This window comes from Rutilus rutilus (genome assembly GCF_951802725.1).
Source record: "Rutilus rutilus genome assembly, chromosome: 12".
NCBI lineage: Eukaryota > Metazoa > Chordata > Actinopteri > Cypriniformes > Leuciscidae > Rutilus > Rutilus rutilus.
The window spans coordinates 36,900,610-36,919,934 of NC_140217.1; the positions used below are offsets into that span (position 1 = coordinate 36,900,610).

The following is a 19,325-nucleotide window of genomic DNA, read 5'->3' on the forward strand; positions in this document are numbered from 1 at the left end:
AAACAACAAGATAGGGTGCAATGAAATGGATTATTTTTTATATGACAGGGTATCTTAAAAACACAATGCTCTGGTGCTCAAAAACAGCATAGCTGAGATGTTTTAAAGGAAACATTAAAAAAATTCTCCAAGAGGGTTTTATTGTGCTACCTGCCCAACGAAGAAAACCCTGAGATCTTGTGTGCTCATCGTTTATCATGATCATGTCAACATGTCTTGCACCTTTAGTATCAGCAATAGTACCATTTTTCTCCAAATAAGCAGATTTTTCCATTTGCAAAATAGCATGACAGTTTACATTTTATCTTGATAAAATGACTAAACAATAAAACTGCCGCCACATTGCCTACCTTCGTTGCCACTCCAAAAAGAGTGGGTCAGGCTCAGTTGCGCAGTGCCTAAACTCTCCAATTTGCCACGTCACAGGTGCAATTCCATCGTGTAAGAGGAAATCATGACGAAGCGGCTCACGACGTGTGTAACGCTGATACGCAGTAATGAGGCGGCGTAAACGTGCTGTAAGAGCCGAACCTGCCGGCCACTGTATCCGCCCCTGTTCCATCATCTCTGTAATTAGGTCTCCTGCGAGAGATGATGCTACGAAGCCCCCTTTAAAAGAAATGCTACATTAGACTCAACCTGAAATAAGATCATCTTAAGGGGTGGTCACATTAGGTTTTGTGTTGGATTCATACGGATACCAATGCGAGTGAGCCTTTTGTCGCTTTTTGTTGCATAGAAGTTTAGAGAATTCTGACCTGTAATTTTTTTCAAAGTAAAATGATAATATCTGAACAATAGGGGATTTAAACTGACCTCCAATCTGTAAATGGGGAAAAATAATTCTCAGCAGGGTCCAAAACGAACACACAAAAAAGTTTTGGCAAGTAATTAAAACATTTACAGTCTGCATGTGAAATGCAAATGTTCTACTAAGGATCAGTAGTAGTTGTGTATCACCAAAGTAAGTTAGGATGTCAAAATGTTTATAGTCTTAAAACTCTTGTCAGAATCAAAACTAAATGATCTTGCACAAAATTACAAGATAGTGGCATTTCTACAAGTAACAAAATGTCCTCATATTTGACACAAATATACAAGAGAATGCAATATATTTATTTATTTATAGTGTCAAAATATTAATGGCTGATAAATATTTCTCAATTTATCCAGTATTGGAAGATGTTACAAAAGTAAATCATTTAGAATATATTCAAAATAGAATTCCTGGAGTGTGACATCATATCCTGTTAAGTTTGACGTAGGGTGGGAAATAACTGTGCATGCTGAAGAGCTAATGTGACCACCCCTTAACAGTATTAACAAACAATTAAATGTTTAGTTACAACTTACAACAGTAACAGTTACATTTCAAAACATACATGCATGTATAAAAACATAAGGGCAGGTTTTAATACCTGTCACTGTAGTGTCATTTTTCCCTGTTTCCTCTGACATGGGCTCCTCCTTTGTGAAAGAAAACTTTACTTAAAGTAACAGTCTGTGCATTTGGTTAAAACTCTTTAGCATAATTAATCTGACTTCATATTCTTTTGACTTCCTATTATTACCTTGATCTCTACTTTCTCTTCTAATTCCTCAGACTTCATGTCGTTTTCCTCTTTAATTTCATCACTTTTGCTGATACTGCACAAGAAGAAACGTGCGTTTATGGTCATAAGAGTCAAAAGATGCAATTGTTGTATTCCCACATACAGCTACATTATCTCAGCTGCTGATTTTAAAGGATATTACCTATCAGGTGCATCTGAAGCAGTTTCTGCTCCACTTTGTTCTACCGTCAGCGCAGTGACATCAGGCATGCCCACCCGCTCCAGGAAGCACAGAGCAGGGTCTGCACGCATGGCGTTATACCGCTCATACCCTACATGGGACACAAGGACAAGTTAGTGCAGATGATGAAAGCAACAAGAGGAAGTCAATAGGAACCATATGGACATTTTAAACACTTTAAAAGATGCTCTAAATGCATTACACCGCTGCAATATTAAAAAATGACCTGTATGTATTTGTGTCTGCACATATTTCCATTGCTATATTGCGCATGCATGAGAATTGCATCACAAAACTGGGTGTGACGGTTACACCCATTGTTCTATGATGATGTCTCACCATGTTTGTGAACTCCAATAAGCAGCGATTTATCCGCCTCAGAATCCCACCAAATAGTAGGGATCTCAATGTAGTCGATATCAGGCAGGGTTACCTCCAGTTTACTGCATAAAACACACAGATCCTTACATATTAGGCTACTCAACAATGACAACTGCTTTATCCAGAATTCATTAAGTATTCATGAGGTTACAATGGGCTGTGGGCCATGTAGTACCTGGCTGGGATCCCTTCAAGAGCCTGATTAGCAGCCTCCCCCAGCACTTCAACCTTCAGGTAGTACAGCATCCGCACCCTCAGTAGCACCCTGTTCATGACAGGATACATGATCACACAATTAAAACTTGTTCATAAATTGTTGTCATTACAATACAATATAATGAGATCAGACATATTGCAAATATATTTGTATTACTGGCAGGATGTAGGAAATTGTCAATTATGCACCCCGATTATAGTACTCACTATTTATTAGGGATGTCCCGATACCACTTTTTCACTTCCGATACGATACCGACTTCCACAACAACAGCTGATAATGAAAGACTGACACCCTTTATTCAAAAGACCTTGAGATATATGTTTGGTAATTGTACCTGAATGAATTTAAAATTAATTTGCTATATTTCAAATCAATATATTTTTTTCCTTAAAATTTTTATTAACGTTATTCTCATCTGAATTATAAATAATTTATTTCTGTATAAAATAATACTACCATTAAAAACACATTTGATTTTCTTTTTTAATCAATGTAGAATGTGTAACTTCAAAATAAACAGATTAGCGCTCTAGTTTGAGGACAAGAAATGAAAACCAATGCAATATGATGAATATCCAAAAGATGAGATAATTTTTGCTTTTAAACAGCGTGTGTGTGTGATATTGGTTGGGTGACAGTTGTAGGTTACAGTTTGACAAGAGTTTACAGTTTGACAAAAGCACAATGCTGTGTTTTACACAAATATAAGGCTAAACACTTTTTGCAGTTTTAATGATGTCCTGTATGAACAAAATGACGGAGTATGTTTCCACTGTTCGATCGCGCCCGTGCCTCTCTCTCTCTCTGACACACACACACACTCCAGCATTGCAATCTTGACATAACAGCCTGTTCATTTTGCTGCGTTCACACCAAACACGAATAGAGCGTCAAATTCGCGTCTAGTTCGATGCTTGAACAGTTTGAATCCATTCGCACGTATAATGATAAAGCGAGCGTTTGAAGCGAAATAGACGCGCGTTCAGAGCTAAGGTGGGGCTACAGATTAGGTGTCCCTAAAGAACCTGCATATGTCTATGCGCGTATCTAACAGTAATTCCGCATTACATTAATTAATGTGCATGCGAGTTTTATTTATTTTTATACCGTGTATTCTCCGTGTAAATCTATGCACCGAACCGTGACGCACGTACCGAACGTACGTTCAATACGAATACACGTACCGTTCCACCCCTAATAGGTATCGGATCATAGGTATAGGTACCGATATCCGATCTAGCGTTCTGGGCCAGTATCGGCACGATACCGATGACGTGGATCGGATCGGGACATCCCTACTATTTATGTAGGTATAACCAGGGTGCAAAATGTACTTTTGTTACACTGACATTAAATGCATACTAATGTTACACAATATCTACATGTTCATCTGCATGCATTACAACATGCAATTTTGAAGATGCTTGAATTCTATATGAAGTCTTACTTGTTGCAATGTTGTTTGAGGTGTTTCTTGTAGCTGTCGTCCTGAAGCACGACCTCTGGGTTACAGTGGGCCAGCCAGTCAGCATTCTTCAGCTCAGGTGGACTCAACTGGTTCTTCAGTTTCTTTCCTTTACGACCACGCGGGACAGGAGCAGACAGACCTGGACAGGTGAAACGCAATTGTTATGTTTTTTAATGTCTTTATTTTGATCATTATGCAACAATTGTATGAAAAGCAGTCAGTTCATTTAATTTGAACAATCAAATAATCAAGGATTGGGGATGCTTATGATTAATCAACATTCAATTGTCAATTTTATTGATTAAACATACTGATTGTCAATCAATTTCAGCACAAATGTTTTCAGTGATCCTTCAAGCATTCATGATGTGACTTGTTCAAAGTTTAAAAAAAAAAGAAAAAGAGTTGTGGATATATTTACTATTATATATGGACATATAAATTATATTATGTACTTTTTAAAATTGTTATTGGTAGATTAAATAATATCCTGACATTAAAATAATGAAAATAAATTGCAAATAATTTAAACTGATAATTAATTGAATTCGTAATTGAATTGGTAGCAAACAAATTAAACTGTGAATTTAAAAATGTTTAATTAGCTCTAAAAAATGTGTTGCAATTGTAACATTAATGTTAATTATTAATTGATTAATTTATTGTTCTATTTAAATGTCAATTGATTATGTCTAATGGTGAATAAAGTCAACCCAAAAATAATTAATGAATTGATGCAAAAAATGTCAGAGAGTGTGAACAAATCCATTAATAACCTGAGTGGTTTTGCAGTGTTTGATTATGTCCATCTTTAGTAGGTGTAATCAGATCCCAGATGAAGCTTTTAATTTTGTCGTCTCCTTTATAATGGCGAACACAGTAGACCAGAAGAGCCCTGCACAGCACCTCCATGTCTCGCTCCGACAGGTGCCATTTAAAACGCCCATGATTGAGAATATCCTTCCAGCGACCCCACCTGTACAATCAGCAAAGACATTTCATCAGAGTCTGAGATGTATAACTTCATATAGCCTAATTTATGGCTACAAAGATTATTCCAATATATGGTCTGCTTGATCTGCAAATGAAACGGCAGAAAACTTATATGTTGAATTCCTTTAGTTGCTTGTAAAAAATACTTAATTTGATTAAAAGTCTGTTGTAGGGCAACAGAAGGTGACCCAGAAGGAATGAGTGGGCAGCCGAAAGCAAATGAAACACTGACCCAAAAATAAGAAGGTTTTTCTCCACTCTGAAGCACTCTGCTCGGAGGTAGCGTCTGTTACGATCACTGAGACGTCTTGTGCGACAGGGTCGTTCCTCTGAGTCGCTGTCAAGTTCAGAGAACTCCATCAGTTCATCGTCCTCAAAAGAATTATAGTGACGCGTCTGCTTCCTTACGCGAGGCGTGTCGATCACCAGACTCTCCTGGCAGAGACACAGACATTAGTCAGAAAGTGTTGCCATCTCAATATTTTTCTCCTTAAATGTCACCAACACGCAAACAGTGTAGAACACGCACATTCACAAATCACACATAATCCAAGCCATCTGTTTTGAATCAGCTGATATTCAAATGACCCCCCCTTTCACATTCTCTCTCTGGTGAAGTCTATGAGCTGATTCTCTAGTATTGCACCACCTGAGTCACAGTGAGCTCATATGCAAAGCTTCAGCTTTTTAAACCATCATACTTTTTACCTTTTCTGCCTTGGAGTCAATTTCCAGTTCAGCAATTTTGGCCCACTTTTGCCAGAAGTTTGGATCATCCAGAGAGATGTCTGTACGGTTCCCTGAAGACACAAAGCTAGCCTGGAAATGGTAAATAATAAAGGATTATAAGCACTTTATCAAGATAGAGATCACATATGTAAAAGCCTGTGTTTTATTGATACATGCAATGCTTATTCATCTTTTACATTCGCATAACTTTTCCAGCTCATCTGCCATATTTACGAACCAAAAAATAGAGATAACAAGAAAAAACGCTAATAATTGGATTTGATTCATTCCACGTCTCAAAACATTTCAATTTAGCACATAAAAAACCAATATAACATTCGTTGACATTTATATATAGAGATGGATTGTGGATGTGTAGAAGGATCATGTGACACTGAAGCCTGGAGTAAATGATGCTGAAAACTCACAGGAATAAATAACATTTTAAAATATATTAAAATAGAAAACAGATCATTCTTTTGTCAGTATTTTTGATCAAATAAAATCAGACTTGGTGAGCATAAGGTAGTGTATACCTTGGCAAAAGTTGATCCCTTCCCCTCGGTCTGGATTGTGATGGTCTGTGTGCGGCGCTGCAGGATCTGATCAATATCCTCCTCGCAAAATTTAGAGCCCTCATCTTCCTCATCCATGAGCGCCCCGTACGCCCCCTTCCTGAGAAGATCTTCGACCTCCATCTTGGACAGTTGCTGAACCTGAAAGAGGAAGGTACGGTAATTAAAGTCGGCATGAAATCAAATTTGACAAATCTTCTTTTTATATGTAATATTGTAGTGTTTATTATAAATGATTTATCTGTGCACTTCATTATTTTTTTAAAATTCATGTACCCTTATAATCTTTAATCAAATACATTACCCTTCCCTCCCCCCTCGAAACGACCTCTCTTCTCTTTCGGTCACGTGCCATGGCGAAAGGGTGCGGCCAGAGCCGATAAGGGTGCGGCTATCGAGATGCTCTCGAGGGTGAACTTGACTGATAACAGAGAATGTCTAATAAGGCTGATAGCTTGACTTGACTCATCTTGGTTCGTGGGAATAATAAAATAAAAAATCCTTCATGGGAGGTTAACGGTGGGGGAGTCCGGTGGAGAGAAATCCTCCACAACTGAATGTAAACTGGCATTCAAATCTGCCTCCATTTGGTTTGCAACGCCCAACCTCCAACGATCCAATCAATTCCCGAAGGACGAAATCAAGCCCCGCCCTACATTTTTTTCTAATTTCAGAAGCCGTTTCACTCGGATATACGTCACAACAAGGAAAAAATGACAATCTCAACTTCCGTTTCATGCCGACTTTAAACAATACTGTCCTAGTCAGTGTAGCAAGTCATGGCATTAACTAAATATAACACTTCTGAGGAAGAAATAAGACTCTGCAATTGATGTCTACGCGCCAGTCGTGGTGTACTGTTCAATTTCTGTCGGCCCAGGATTCAAAATTTAAACTCATCGAACACAAGCAGCAAATTTATCTGCAAAACGTTCTTAAAAATATTCTTATTGAAATAGTTTATCTTTTTTTTTCCAAATAACGATGGGTCTTGATGTTTTATTTACATGTGTTTCTTGGAGAGACCGTACAGCACAGATTCCAAAAGTTTTTTGACACCTGAAACCCTTTGGCCTAAAATATTTACTTAAAGTTCCCTTGAGATTTTATCTTAATATTTCAATAAATTTAACAACACATTCACATCCTTATGGTTCTCTGATGTTATTTAAGGGTCACATTACAAAAATTAATTAATTTTAACTTTAATTAATAAAGTTTTAATTTTTCATTTTCATGATTTAATTAATTATTAGCTTCTCATCACTCCCAGGGGTTCGCAGCCCACAGTTTGGGAAATAACTCTGGAATTCAACACTGGATCCCTCACCCCATTGAGACTGCCCTTGCGGTTGATGTCCTGCAGAACAGCCTTGTCCAATCCCAGTTTCAGACTGGCCTTGTCAAACATCTCCCTCTCGTATGAGTTTCGCGTGATAAGTCTATACACTTTCACCGCTTTGCTTTGACCGATCCGGTGGCAGCGAGCTTGAGCCTGTGGAATTCAAAGCATGTTTATAACAAATGTGATATTTGTGTTTTTTGGAAAGGTTTTTTTTTATATATGGGATGGAAATCGCTAAAGGAGAGAGTCAGTTACACTGTATATAAAAGACGCTCCGCATTCACCTGCAAGTCGTTCTGCGGGTTCCAGTCTGAGTCGAATATGATACAGGTGTCGGCGGCCGTGAGGTTGATGCCCAGACCCCCTGCTCGTGTACAGAGGAGGAACACGAAGCGGTCAGAGTCCACCTTGCTGAAGCGATCGATGGCAGCCTGCCTTAGATTCCCTCGAACTCTCCCATCAATCCGTTCGTATGTATATCTACACGCAGCATACAAATTTCAGATGAAATATAGTTTTTGCATCTAACCCACATAAAACTTAAAACTTACGGACCCATATGTTTTGACCAATGAATTTCCCAATTTTAAAAATGAGCACAGCTACAATTTTCTTAAATAGGCATTACAGAAATTTCTATGACTTTTATACGATTTTTTAATTGATACGATTTTTATACATTTCCACTACCTTTTTAGGCCTGGAAATATCAATTTTAAAATTCTGTTTTTCTTGACTATCCTTGAAGAAAAGCAACAAATGACGTAAACCGTGTTTTAATTTCATGTTGACATTCTATTTTCTCATTTACCTGCAGTCTCAAAAACAGCTTTTTTTATAGAAGTATGACTAATGTTACTGGATAATAACCAGCTGTCTCACCTCCTCTGAATGAGGTAGTCCTCCAGTATATCAAGGCATCGAACCATCTGGGAAAACACCAGCACTTTATGTCCTCCGGATAGCAGTTTGGGCAGTAACTTGTCGATAAGCACTAGTTTACCAGCGGCCTGGATCATTGCCTGGAGCTGAAAATCCAGAGCGTCAGAACTGTAGGTTTTCCTGAAGCTCTCAAGAATCTTTTCTTCAGCACCTGACAGAAAGGTAGATGGGAGACTATGTCAGCACTACAAATTAGAGGTGTGACTCCTGAGATGTAGAGAACTGCAACCAAGATATTTCAAGAATTGTCATTTTCACACGTCACCTGTAATGAGGTATGGGTGATTGCAACACTTGCGAAGCTCCATCATTGTGTTGATGAGGTTGGGCATGTTGTGCTGGTTCGCTCCCTTGGCAAGGAAGGTGAAGTTTTTCTCCAGAATGGCACGGTAGTATTTCTTCTGAATGTTAGTGAGCTCCACCTCGATGATTGTCTCCTCTTTAGGGGCCAGATTCTTCTCCACATCATCCTTCAGTCTCCTCAACATCATGGGCTTCAGAATGGCTTGCAGTTTCTTTACCTGTGGGAATGTTAATGTTTCTCAGGTTAAAGCTGGGCATATTTATTTTCACCTAAATCAACAATAATCAGGCCATGTTGCCTGGAAATAATACTTCTGGTTCCATCGTCCCAAAGTCAATGGGTTTTTGGTTAAATGCCTCAAATAAAGTCTGTGGTTTACATACAAGCTCAAGATATTTTCAAGTTTTATTCTATGACATTAAACACATCAGTAATACCCCACTTGTGTTTTTTTAAAAGCTTTTACTTAAAAGGGTCTTTAAAAGATGGTTGCTAACAAGTGGCTAAATGAGTGGCTAAACATAACTGCGCCGAACAGGTCAAATCATCTACTCACTAGTTCACTTGTACAGCCTTGTTGTGTTTATACTCATGCTCTTGCAAACTAACTTTCCAACTTATAGATTTTTTGAAAGAGCTGTCAGAAGCTTTAGCGGTGGTGACGTAGAAGTCATGTGACCGTGGTGAGTTCGTTTATAGCCTTATATTAACTTTTTATTTCTGTTGATTGTATTTAGGCTTCTAAATTCAGTTGTGTTCATTTGTGAAGATTATCTTGAATCGTAAATGTTTCATGGTCACAGCTTATTTTCTGCAACAAATCCAAAAGCTAATGGAAAAATCCTATTGGCATTTTGTTGAGGGAATCAGGGTGATGCTAACTTTCAGGTTGGCCTACAAAAACATGTCATCCATGCAGCACTTTATTTGGCTATTTTGAGTTTATCAGCATTGGCTACTTAGGATGTTAACAAGGATGTTTCCTACTATCCTCTAGAATAGATGGCTCGGATAATTGGAGGTGAAGGTGTGTAGATGTTTATCGAGTCCATACTACACATACATATTAGGCAAGATCACAAACTTCCCTATCAAGCATTTGAGGATTAGTTCTCACCTGCTCCTCGGTCTTTAGGTCTCCGAACTCCTCCAGGAACGTGGTCTCGGAAGGGAACTGTGAGGGTTCGAGAAAGTTAAGAAGACTGAAGAGTTCTTCAACTGAGTTCTGCAAAGGGGTTCCTGTTAGAAGAACTTTATGTTCCTTGAGGGAGAAAACACATAGAAACTTTAAGTTCAGCCTACTGATTGGCTAAAATGTATGTACATTTTTAAGAGATCTATGCTAACTCTCTCAACTGTCCATTTTTGGACTTTTTAATACTTTTATCTATATAGACGGTGAAAGACAGCACAGAAAATGATGGGGACAAGACTGGGAAATATTAAGATGGATTTGATCTAGTCTCCAACAAGGGGGTATATTTCTATATCGTGGACCAAAAATTTATTTGGACTCACTTAAAAAAAATTTATGTATTAGATACAAATTATCAAACCAGGTTGTATTTATTTACACATTTTACATATAGCACAAATACACAATTTAGAGTCACTTTCTGGTTGTCATTCACTATTGCATCATGTGCCTTATCCAAATACTTTTTGGGGCCTGTTACAGCCCTTCCCCTGTTTTTTAACTTTAGTTTTTTTTTGTGAGAATTCTAGGACCTAGGACCTCCTTGGTGGGCGGGATTGCCCTAATGAAAACCAGCTGCACCTGTGGCAACCTATTTAAGGAGCTCCTGGATTTTGGCCCTGTCCCAAATGGCACACTCCGGACTTGTGGACTTCCTCAGAGTCCACACTTTGGTGACGTCATGTAGTGCAGACCAATAGGGCCCTTGGCGCGAGTCCACGAGGGCGCATTGAGAGGTATTTTTGGGACAGACTCGATCGGCACGCTGGAAATAACGGCCCGGTTGTTGTTGGAAAGGAGAAATCACATTTTTGCTCTTATCTCCATGTCAACTACACAGCCTAATTTTACAGTTCTATATTTTGATATTGTGCATGCCACCTGGGCATTAGACAATAGATATATCATGCTTATTTAAATGATGTATACAGTTGTACATAATACATAATGTTCCATTTGAACTAAGATTACAATTTTAAAACATAATGAAAATGTGCATGCGTTTCAGATGAATTTACAGGTTTCAATATTCATACTATGTTAACATACGACTCAGTAAAGCCCTGCCATTCGGTTCTATTTATTTAATAAATCATAATGCGATCGTATTATTAAACGCGCTATTATTATGTTTGAGACATCAATCACTGGTCGATGACCATAATGTTTGTATAAACTGTAGGTAACAACTGGTAAAATGTACATTTAGGTCATAAAAACCGTAATATTTTCTTCTCAGCCATGTCAACAATTATCCGTGAGTGAAATCTCCTCCCATCCGTTGTCTGATTGGCCTTTCGCAAGGATTCCTGGGTAGTTAAAGTGCGTGGAGCCTGCTTCTATGCGGGCTTCGCGGAAGACCGCTTCAATGGTACAAAGGGGGCGCTGCTGAGCACACCTCAGAGCGGTAAAATGCTGAATGGGACGGCCTACGGACTCGTAGACTCAGCGAGCACGCGCAATTCAAGTCCACGAGACCGAAAGTCCACATGAAGTGCGCCATTTGGGACAGGGCCTTTGTCTAGTTCTCTCTCATTTTTGTTTTGTGTCTTTGTTTGAAGAGTGGGTTCTTGCGTTTTTGAGTTCCCATATGATTTCCACGACTCTACAAACCCCATTTCCAACAGTTTATTGATTTGAGCTTGTATTGATATTTACTATTATTACCTTATGTTTTGACCCTAGACATTATTTGTTTAACTTTAAATAAACCTAGATTTTCTCTATTGAAACCCATCTTGTGAATTGTCCTCTTTATGTTGTGACTTTGAGCCGGGTCGTAACAGGGTCACTGTACATCAAAATGCATCTATGAACACCTAATCAGCAGTGAGGGGGGAAACCAGCACTGCATCAAATGTAGTTTGCACACAGTGGCCATTCGCTGCAGTGATATGTAAAGCGAGTGAGATGAGATTACTCATTCTGTGTCCAGAGAGGATGTGCGTATGTAAATGCAGTGAAGCAGAACTCTGCAGTTAAATGAGATGTGTGCAAGAGAGATGGCACAGTAGTTTAGACTGCAGATGGCTTTATTTCCCCTTTTCTGCATTTAAACCTGAACCCTATGACAAAAATGTCTGCTTCAGGTTACTGGTCCACAAATGAGCAAACAAATAAATAAAAACAAGCATATTACACTGACCAGGTTCATGAGTTTGAGTCCCTCCAGCAGTTTACAGTTGCGGTTTTTTAGGCGATGGGCCTCGTCAATCACCACACAGCGCCAGTTAATCTTCTTCAGCTCCGGACAGTCAGCCATAATCATTTCAAATGTAGTGATCACGCCATGAAACTTAAACTGACCAGTCATGATGTTTCCCTGAAGGAGCAAAAAAAAAAAAAAAAAAAAAGTAAAGTGAGGTCAGACATAAAAAAAAAAAAAAATCTTACTGATCTGTGTCATGAACATGTTAATGTTTTTGAAAGTCCCTTATGCTCAGGAAGGCTGCATTTAACTGATTAAAAATACAGTAAAAAAAAATATTGTGAAATATTATTCCAATTCAAAATAACTATTTTTAAAAATTTCTATACATTTTAAATGTAATTTATTCCTGTAATGCAAAGCTGAATTTTCAGCATCATTACTCCAGTCTTTAGTGTCACATGATCCTTCTTTAATTTGAATCCTTCTTAAATGAAAGCCGTTCCGGCTTCTATGGCTATGTTCATGGCAAGAGCCAGGTTTAATTATTCAAAAATAAAAAATAAACAAGATGTTTAAGTTACATTTTTTCTAAAAACCTTAAGATTAAACTTAATTTTACTTGGTTAAAAACTTTTTTAAAGTCCTTTTCATGATCCTACAGAAAACAATCTAATATGCTGATTTCCCGTCTCAAGAAACCATGTTATATTTTATCAGGATTTTTTGATAAATAGAAAAGAACCACGTTGATTTGAAACAGAAATCTTCTGTCACTCTGTTTGACCCACCTGTTCATCTCGGTAGTACGTCTCATACTGCAGGATCATCTGCCGACTGATCTGGCTGCCGTGATAGACAATGACGTTCATTTCAGTCCATGTGCGGAATTCCCTCTCCCAGTTGGTGATGGTGGAGAGCGGGGCGATGATGAGGAAGGGTCCTCTCAGACCCATGAAGAAAATCTCAAAGAGGAACGTGATGGACTGGATGGTCTTTCCCAGCCCCATCTCATCAGCCAGAATACAGTTTTTCCTACATCAGGAGAAACGTGGTCAGGTGTTCATTAATCACGTCAGATTGCAGTTATGAGGAACAGGATTTGAGCATCTTTCTGCTGTCTGAAATTATTTGATCATGTTTACTAGAATTTTTATTAGGTAAGGGTTAGGTTAAAAAATAATAATGAAGTATTTGCTTACAGCTAGGGTTGTTAATCAATCATTTAAAAAAAAAGTATTACATTATATGCTGATAAGTTAACCAAATTAATTACATTTGTCAATTATAATTTAATATTTGCTGAGAAAAGTCTTCAGATAAAAGACAAAAGACATTGCATTGTATTAGACAATATCATTACAAAAATTGGATTTTGAAACCTATATATTGCGCGTTTTCATTTTTTAGCATTTGTTTATAAAAATAAATAAATTGATCAAAATAATTAAGTTGAAAGTCCGAATTTCAGCAAATGATACTGAAACTATGCATTATTAATTAAATTGAGACTTAAAACAAACATTATATTACTATCATTATGCTTGACCTTAATTTAAATAGTTCTTTATACCTTAAACTAGGATCATAATTGTGTGTAGACCCTACAAGAGCTGATATTAAAAGTCTCTTTCACCTGTTGTACCAGTTGAAAAGAAGCCAGTTCATTCCCTCTAATTGGTATTCTCTGAGCTGGTTCCCATTCCTGTATTCTTTGGACTTCTCCAGTTTTTGCCACTGTTCTGGCAGAGGCCTTTCCTGTATTATTACAAAAGACAAGAGAAGTGCCACTTCCTTCAAAATACATACTATAAAGAAGAATAAACATGTTTTGGATAATACAAATCAAACATAGAGCTGAACCATGTGATCATAATGTAAACATACGCACTGGAAACATCCAATAAATCTTATCTCGTAAAGAAAAAAAAAATTTAATCGAAAAAACATTCCCATTCATTTGCATTTGAGTGCTTACCACGAGTTTAATTTCTGGAATTTTCTTGAGGTCTTCAAACTCTCGGATTTTCACAGGGTCAACATCTTCCTGAAGCTCCCAAGTACTCTCCTCATATGACAATGAGCACCATTTCACCAGGTAGTGGGTAACTTCCTGTTTTCATGCATGCAAACAAACCAAACCTCAAAAGACTGGCACAACAAGCACAGGTTTGTTTTCAGGAGTTCGTCTGAAGAGTGCCTCACCTCTCCTGTTTCTGTATCAGTGGTGATAGCGATCTCTAAAACCCGATCAACCTCAATATAATCTGGATTAAAAAGGTCTTCATCCGGCTGAGGAGAAACACAACATCATCTCAAGCATATTTAGGCAAATAATACACATGTAGACAGGAAAGTGGTCTATAGCAAAGCCACAGATTTAAAGGTGAAGTACTTGCACAAAATGCATTATTTTTGATGCATTTCCAGGTTTTAACTTTAAATGAGCAACAAACAAACAAACAGCATGTTATGGCAGACAAACCTCTGTGAAAATGTGCTTCATTTGCGCCTGCTTGTTTCTGAAGCGCTTGATTTTTTGTTGAATGCGTGGGTCCTTTTCCAGTTCCTCCAAGGTCGCCCATTTACAGTGCAGATAGGAGCTGGCAATGAGAAAAAAGCTTTCATTGCTGACAATGTGCTCTAAACAACACTGAATGCATTTATCATGCATGCATTTAATTTAAAATAGCATTGTGTGCACAATATGTCCTTGTAGCGTTTCTCCATCCATATTTGTGTGCGTCACACAAAACTTCTAAGTCACATTTAAACACAAAATCAAAAGAAAGAAATAAGAAATTATATTCTGCAAAAAGAAAATTAAGCTTTTTTACATTAACAACAAAGTTTGTATATATTAACAACATTTCTGTATTGAGGTATTTCTGACATGAAAATTAAGCACATAACCACTGTTTTATATCAATACTGTAATGCAAAAATAAAAACGATATATTATATAAATTGTCAATTATTTATACATTACAGTAAATTTAACAATACTGTAAATATACAGTCATTGCTGTAAGATATTTTGGGGAACTGTGCTCATCACGAAAATCCTAATAACCACCTGTCTTTAAGTTTTTGAGGTTAAACTTGACCCACTAACTAGTACTGTAGTTTCCAAAACTACACCAGAAAAAGATCCACCCCATTGTTGATTCAGCAAATCATTTCATGAGGCAGAGTGTATTACTACTCTACCAGATGGACAATTTAATGCATAAATGATTTGAAGTAATGAATTACACAATAAAGGTGAGTTATGCGTTTGCTCTGACAGTTTGACAAGCTGAGTGTTCTAGAGTTTGAGAGCACAAAAAGGTAACAGCAGTCCGATGCGCATGAGTACACTTACAAATTTCTGTACTTGACGTAAAACTCCTCCATCTCTTCTGGTGCTTCATCAGGGGATGTCTAAATGAAAACCATAGATCAAACACTGAGAATGTTCTTTTTAGGCAGATGTTATTTGCACCCCACCGTAATGAATAGTATATGCTGCGGTAATGAATTTAGGTGTATTCAGTACTTTGTTCTTTTAGCACAGTGGTGTAAATCACGGATTTAATCAAATGTTCAAGGTGGTGGTGGAAAAAATATAAAGGTTTAAAATTGAACAACACATTTAATACACACTTTAAAAGTTAACTTCATGGCCAAATAAGAAATATTGTTGCTTAATTTTATACAACTAGACAAATTGTGGCAAATTGTTAATCAAGTCTTTATAAATGTAACATGTAATCTGATCACTTTACCTCTTTCTTGACCGTTCGCACAGAGAGTATTTTCTCAATAATATTAGCCTCATCTTCAGGGGGTTCCTGGGAAGAAAGAAGGCGGGAGGGATTATTTCAGTGTGTGTTTGCTCTGCCCCTCCAGAAGTAGGGCAGGTGTGTGGTGTGGCATAATGGCAGATGTTAGCACAGTTACCTCAGCCTGCCAAGCGAGGGTAGATGAAGACATGGCAGCAATTCGGCCCGTGCCCAACACAGCGATGGTCTCCCCGTCATCATCCACGACCTTGAAATCAAGATCTTCGTTGTACTTCCGCCGCTTCACTTGACGCCCTGATCTCCTCTTCTGCACAGAGAAGAAAAGAAAAAGAAGAAAGAATAATTTGGTCGTTTAGTTTGTGTAAAAAAATCTTGTGCATATCCAAAGATTACTGGTACGTTACGTGATCAGTAAGTGATTTCAAATCACACTAGATCACTCATAACACATTTAATGTTCACATTTTTTGGAAACTACTGTGTACTTTAACATTTATCCAACCTGACTTCCAATTTAAAATTGCTCTCATTTAAATGGTTAAAAAAAATTCAAAACTCTTATTCAAAAATTTGCATTTAAATGGTCACTCTAACCATGTTTTCTTTCTACTGTAGTTTTTATTTCTTTTAAAAATGACGGAATGATGAAATTTGAAACCCGGAGGCCTGATGAAGATCGGTTCAGGAGGACTCACAGTGTTATCCATAGGGTCGGTGCTTTCCTCACCGCCGGTGGCGAGCGTGCTGAGAGAGGCTGTGTCATCACTCTCCACCATCTCAAGTACAGCATCACTTTTCCTCTTTCCCTTCTTCTTCTTCTCCGGAGGCATGGCACCCTGCTCTCTGCATAACAGCAACACATGCTCTTAAAAATCCATCTTACTGGCACAGTTTTTGCACAGGTTGACATATCGTATAGCAAACCACCAATGGCTTCTTTGACTGATATCAGGCCATATTATGGTACAAAACACCAACATGTGCTGTGCAGACGCTTCCTGGGTTATAAGCGGACAACTTACACAAGCAGCACAAGAGTTTTGAATAAAATCATGTCACTGCTTTACTGTTGGAGAGAGTTGAAAGGGAACCACAAAGTGAATAAGGAAGTTAAATAAGGGAATGTATCCCATAATAGACGATTGGCATAAACTTTACAAGTTCATGGAGGGTCATTTTTAAGAGCCATAATTGTGGTATTTATTGTTTACTTGCAACCCTGTGGCAAATTACATATTTGAATACCTAATGAATGCATGCATTAAACTGCACCTTTATTTTTACCAAATACACTATAAAATAAGAAAATTTGAATCAAAAGTCCAAATAGCCCTTCACACGGTTGCAGGTTTCATATTTTGACCTTGGTTTCAAATTGGAAACCCATAAGCACCCACATTCACCTTGTAACGCTCACAATCCCTGTATCACATTTCACCTAATCAAGATATGAAAAGGTCTATGATTGAGCTTAGCAAGAACAGCGCTGAGATGCAAAACTGTGTCACATAATAAAAGATGCAATTTACAGAAATGAGACGGTTTTGTCGGCCGACTTGTTAATCTAAACTAAAAATTATTTACTGACATAAAACTAGTTTGCTGCCTTCAATTAAGATGTCTCTTAGTAAACCAGGCACCAAGTGTGTTGAATATAATATACTGGCAATTATGGTCTTGTTATAAAGCTCATATAGAACTCCATTGTGAGACAAATAATACTGACTGAATATTATTGTTTGTAGCATTGAAAACATCTCCATTTCATGTCATGTACAATACCGTTCACAAGTTTGGGGTCAGTAAGATTTTTTTTTTTTTTTAAAGAAAGAAAGAAATTATTCAGTAAAGATACTTACATTATAAATGTTAAAAAAGCTTTCTAATAAATAAAAGCTGTTCTTTTAAACTATATTAAATCAAAAAATGTATCTCAGTTTCCACAAAAATATTAAGAAGCACAACTGTTTTTAACATTGATAATAAGAAATAAGAGACTTTTAAAAAACACTTACACCAAAATCATACTTGTGAATGGTTGTTTATGTATATTTACCCAAAAATGACAATTCTGTTATCTTTTAACCAACTCACTTTGGCTTCCTCCCTCTTTTGGAGGGCGGATGTGTTGCAGTGTTCTTGGGCTGTGGTTTCACTTTCACATCTTGACCTTTCTTGACCTTTTTGACCTCCTTTTGACCTTTCGCCTCCCTCTTATGATCCTTTTGCTCCTTCACCGCCTTTGACTTTCTCGGAAGAATCTCCTTCCCTTCCTTTTGCACCCTTCTCTTTGGTTTAGCGTTGCTCTCTCCATCTTTGTTCCACTCTGACTCAGTCTTGTCTTTTTTCCTTCGTTTCTTCTTCACCCTGGTCCCGCCCCCTCCATCATCCTCCTCACTGTTGATTGATGAAGGGCGGAGACTGTGACTGCTGGCCGCAGACCCAGCCTTTGTGTGAGTCATGCAATGATTGGGCGGCCCTCCGATAATCCGTAACTGTTCTTTGCCCAAGTGGCCGATGGGAAATGTAGTTTGTGCGTTTTGGTCAGAGGCATTCGAGGCAGCAGCGGATGGAGTGTGCTTTAGTACATGGGTGGCAGACATCTGGGAAAACAGAAAACAGATTAGAATTCGCTCCTCTAATTAAACACCATTTGTGTTGTTTGAAACAGATACATCAAAGACTGTCCTGTCCAGTCAAACCATCTGCTAGTTATCAATAGAACATATGTTTTGGGAAATTTCATGCTGGTTTATTATACATTATATATATATACTGAACTAAAACAAACTAAAAAAGTGATCAGGGTCCACGGACCGTGTGAATGCAAAATGAACTGGGGTTGTTTTCACTTGGTTCACTTTTTAATCCACTCACAGCTCTTTTAAAGAGCACTCAAGTTTTAAAAGCTGTTTTTATCAGCAGGGTAATGCATGTATTACAGGTTATTTTATGGCACAAAGTGAATGAGCTTTATGATGTATTCAATCCATATTCACTCCTATTTACATATGTGCTCTATCATAAAGAAATTGTAGTGCAGTCATGAGATGCCCAATTACACATTATAGGGCAGATTAAATTAAAACTGTTCTTCTACTTCTACAGGAAAAAAACATTTATGAATTAAACAGAATTCACTGCCATCTGTGAGCTTTGTGTTTCTGGTACACATTTAGCCCTGTATCTCTTATTCCGCGAAGCACGTTTATTTTTAACTACGCCTTAGTGTTGCAGTGAACACGTGGAACAGCGCGCATGTGCAGGCATACACACACACACACGCACACACACATACGCACTCCCCGACAGGGCATGCGACTGCAGGCAGGTATGGGGATAATGTCAATGAATCACATGCTTTCCAAAGCAAGCGGGCTGGAATCAGGGCCGTCGTCATGGCAACAGGCTCGGGACCAAACTGTGGGAAGCGGGAACGTAAACA

General features: G+C 37.9%; 1 protein-coding gene across 2 annotated transcripts in view; it reads right to left on the minus strand.

Moving 5' to 3' along the window:
- chd6 (chromodomain helicase DNA binding protein 6) overlaps window positions 1-19,325 on the minus strand; it is a 44,716-nt gene that overhangs the window by 13,889 nt on the left and 11,502 nt on the right. For both annotated transcript variants that reach the window (XM_084427077.1, XM_084427076.1), the window contains exons 3-29: window positions 17,975-18,483; window positions 16,576-16,723; window positions 16,038-16,187; window positions 15,863-15,928; window positions 15,460-15,518; window positions 14,581-14,698; window positions 14,301-14,387; window positions 14,074-14,208; window positions 13,732-13,853; window positions 12,887-13,130; window positions 12,093-12,269; window positions 9,869-10,012; window positions 8,713-8,968; window positions 8,388-8,598; window positions 7,790-7,985; window positions 7,491-7,655; window positions 6,122-6,301; window positions 5,565-5,675; window positions 5,089-5,291; window positions 4,640-4,839; window positions 3,843-4,002; window positions 2,351-2,440; window positions 2,134-2,237; window positions 1,756-1,885; window positions 1,572-1,647; window positions 1,419-1,467; window positions 351-609 (exon numbers count right to left, since the gene is read on the minus strand). In XM_084427077.1, the coding sequence (XP_084283203.1) occupies window positions 351-609; window positions 1,419-1,467; window positions 1,572-1,647; window positions 1,756-1,885; window positions 2,134-2,237; window positions 2,351-2,440; window positions 3,843-4,002; window positions 4,640-4,839; window positions 5,089-5,291; window positions 5,565-5,675; window positions 6,122-6,301; window positions 7,491-7,655; window positions 7,790-7,985; window positions 8,388-8,598; window positions 8,713-8,968; window positions 9,869-10,012; window positions 12,093-12,269; window positions 12,887-13,130; window positions 13,732-13,853; window positions 14,074-14,208; window positions 14,301-14,387; window positions 14,581-14,698; window positions 15,460-15,518; window positions 15,863-15,928; window positions 16,038-16,187; window positions 16,576-16,723; window positions 17,975-18,483 (4,349 nt within the window). The remainder of the gene's footprint in view (window positions 1-350; window positions 610-1,418; window positions 1,468-1,571; window positions 1,648-1,755; window positions 1,886-2,133; window positions 2,238-2,350; window positions 2,441-3,842; window positions 4,003-4,639; window positions 4,840-5,088; window positions 5,292-5,564; window positions 5,676-6,121; window positions 6,302-7,490; window positions 7,656-7,789; window positions 7,986-8,387; window positions 8,599-8,712; window positions 8,969-9,868; window positions 10,013-12,092; window positions 12,270-12,886; window positions 13,131-13,731; window positions 13,854-14,073; window positions 14,209-14,300; window positions 14,388-14,580; window positions 14,699-15,459; window positions 15,519-15,862; window positions 15,929-16,037; window positions 16,188-16,575; window positions 16,724-17,974; window positions 18,484-19,325) is intronic.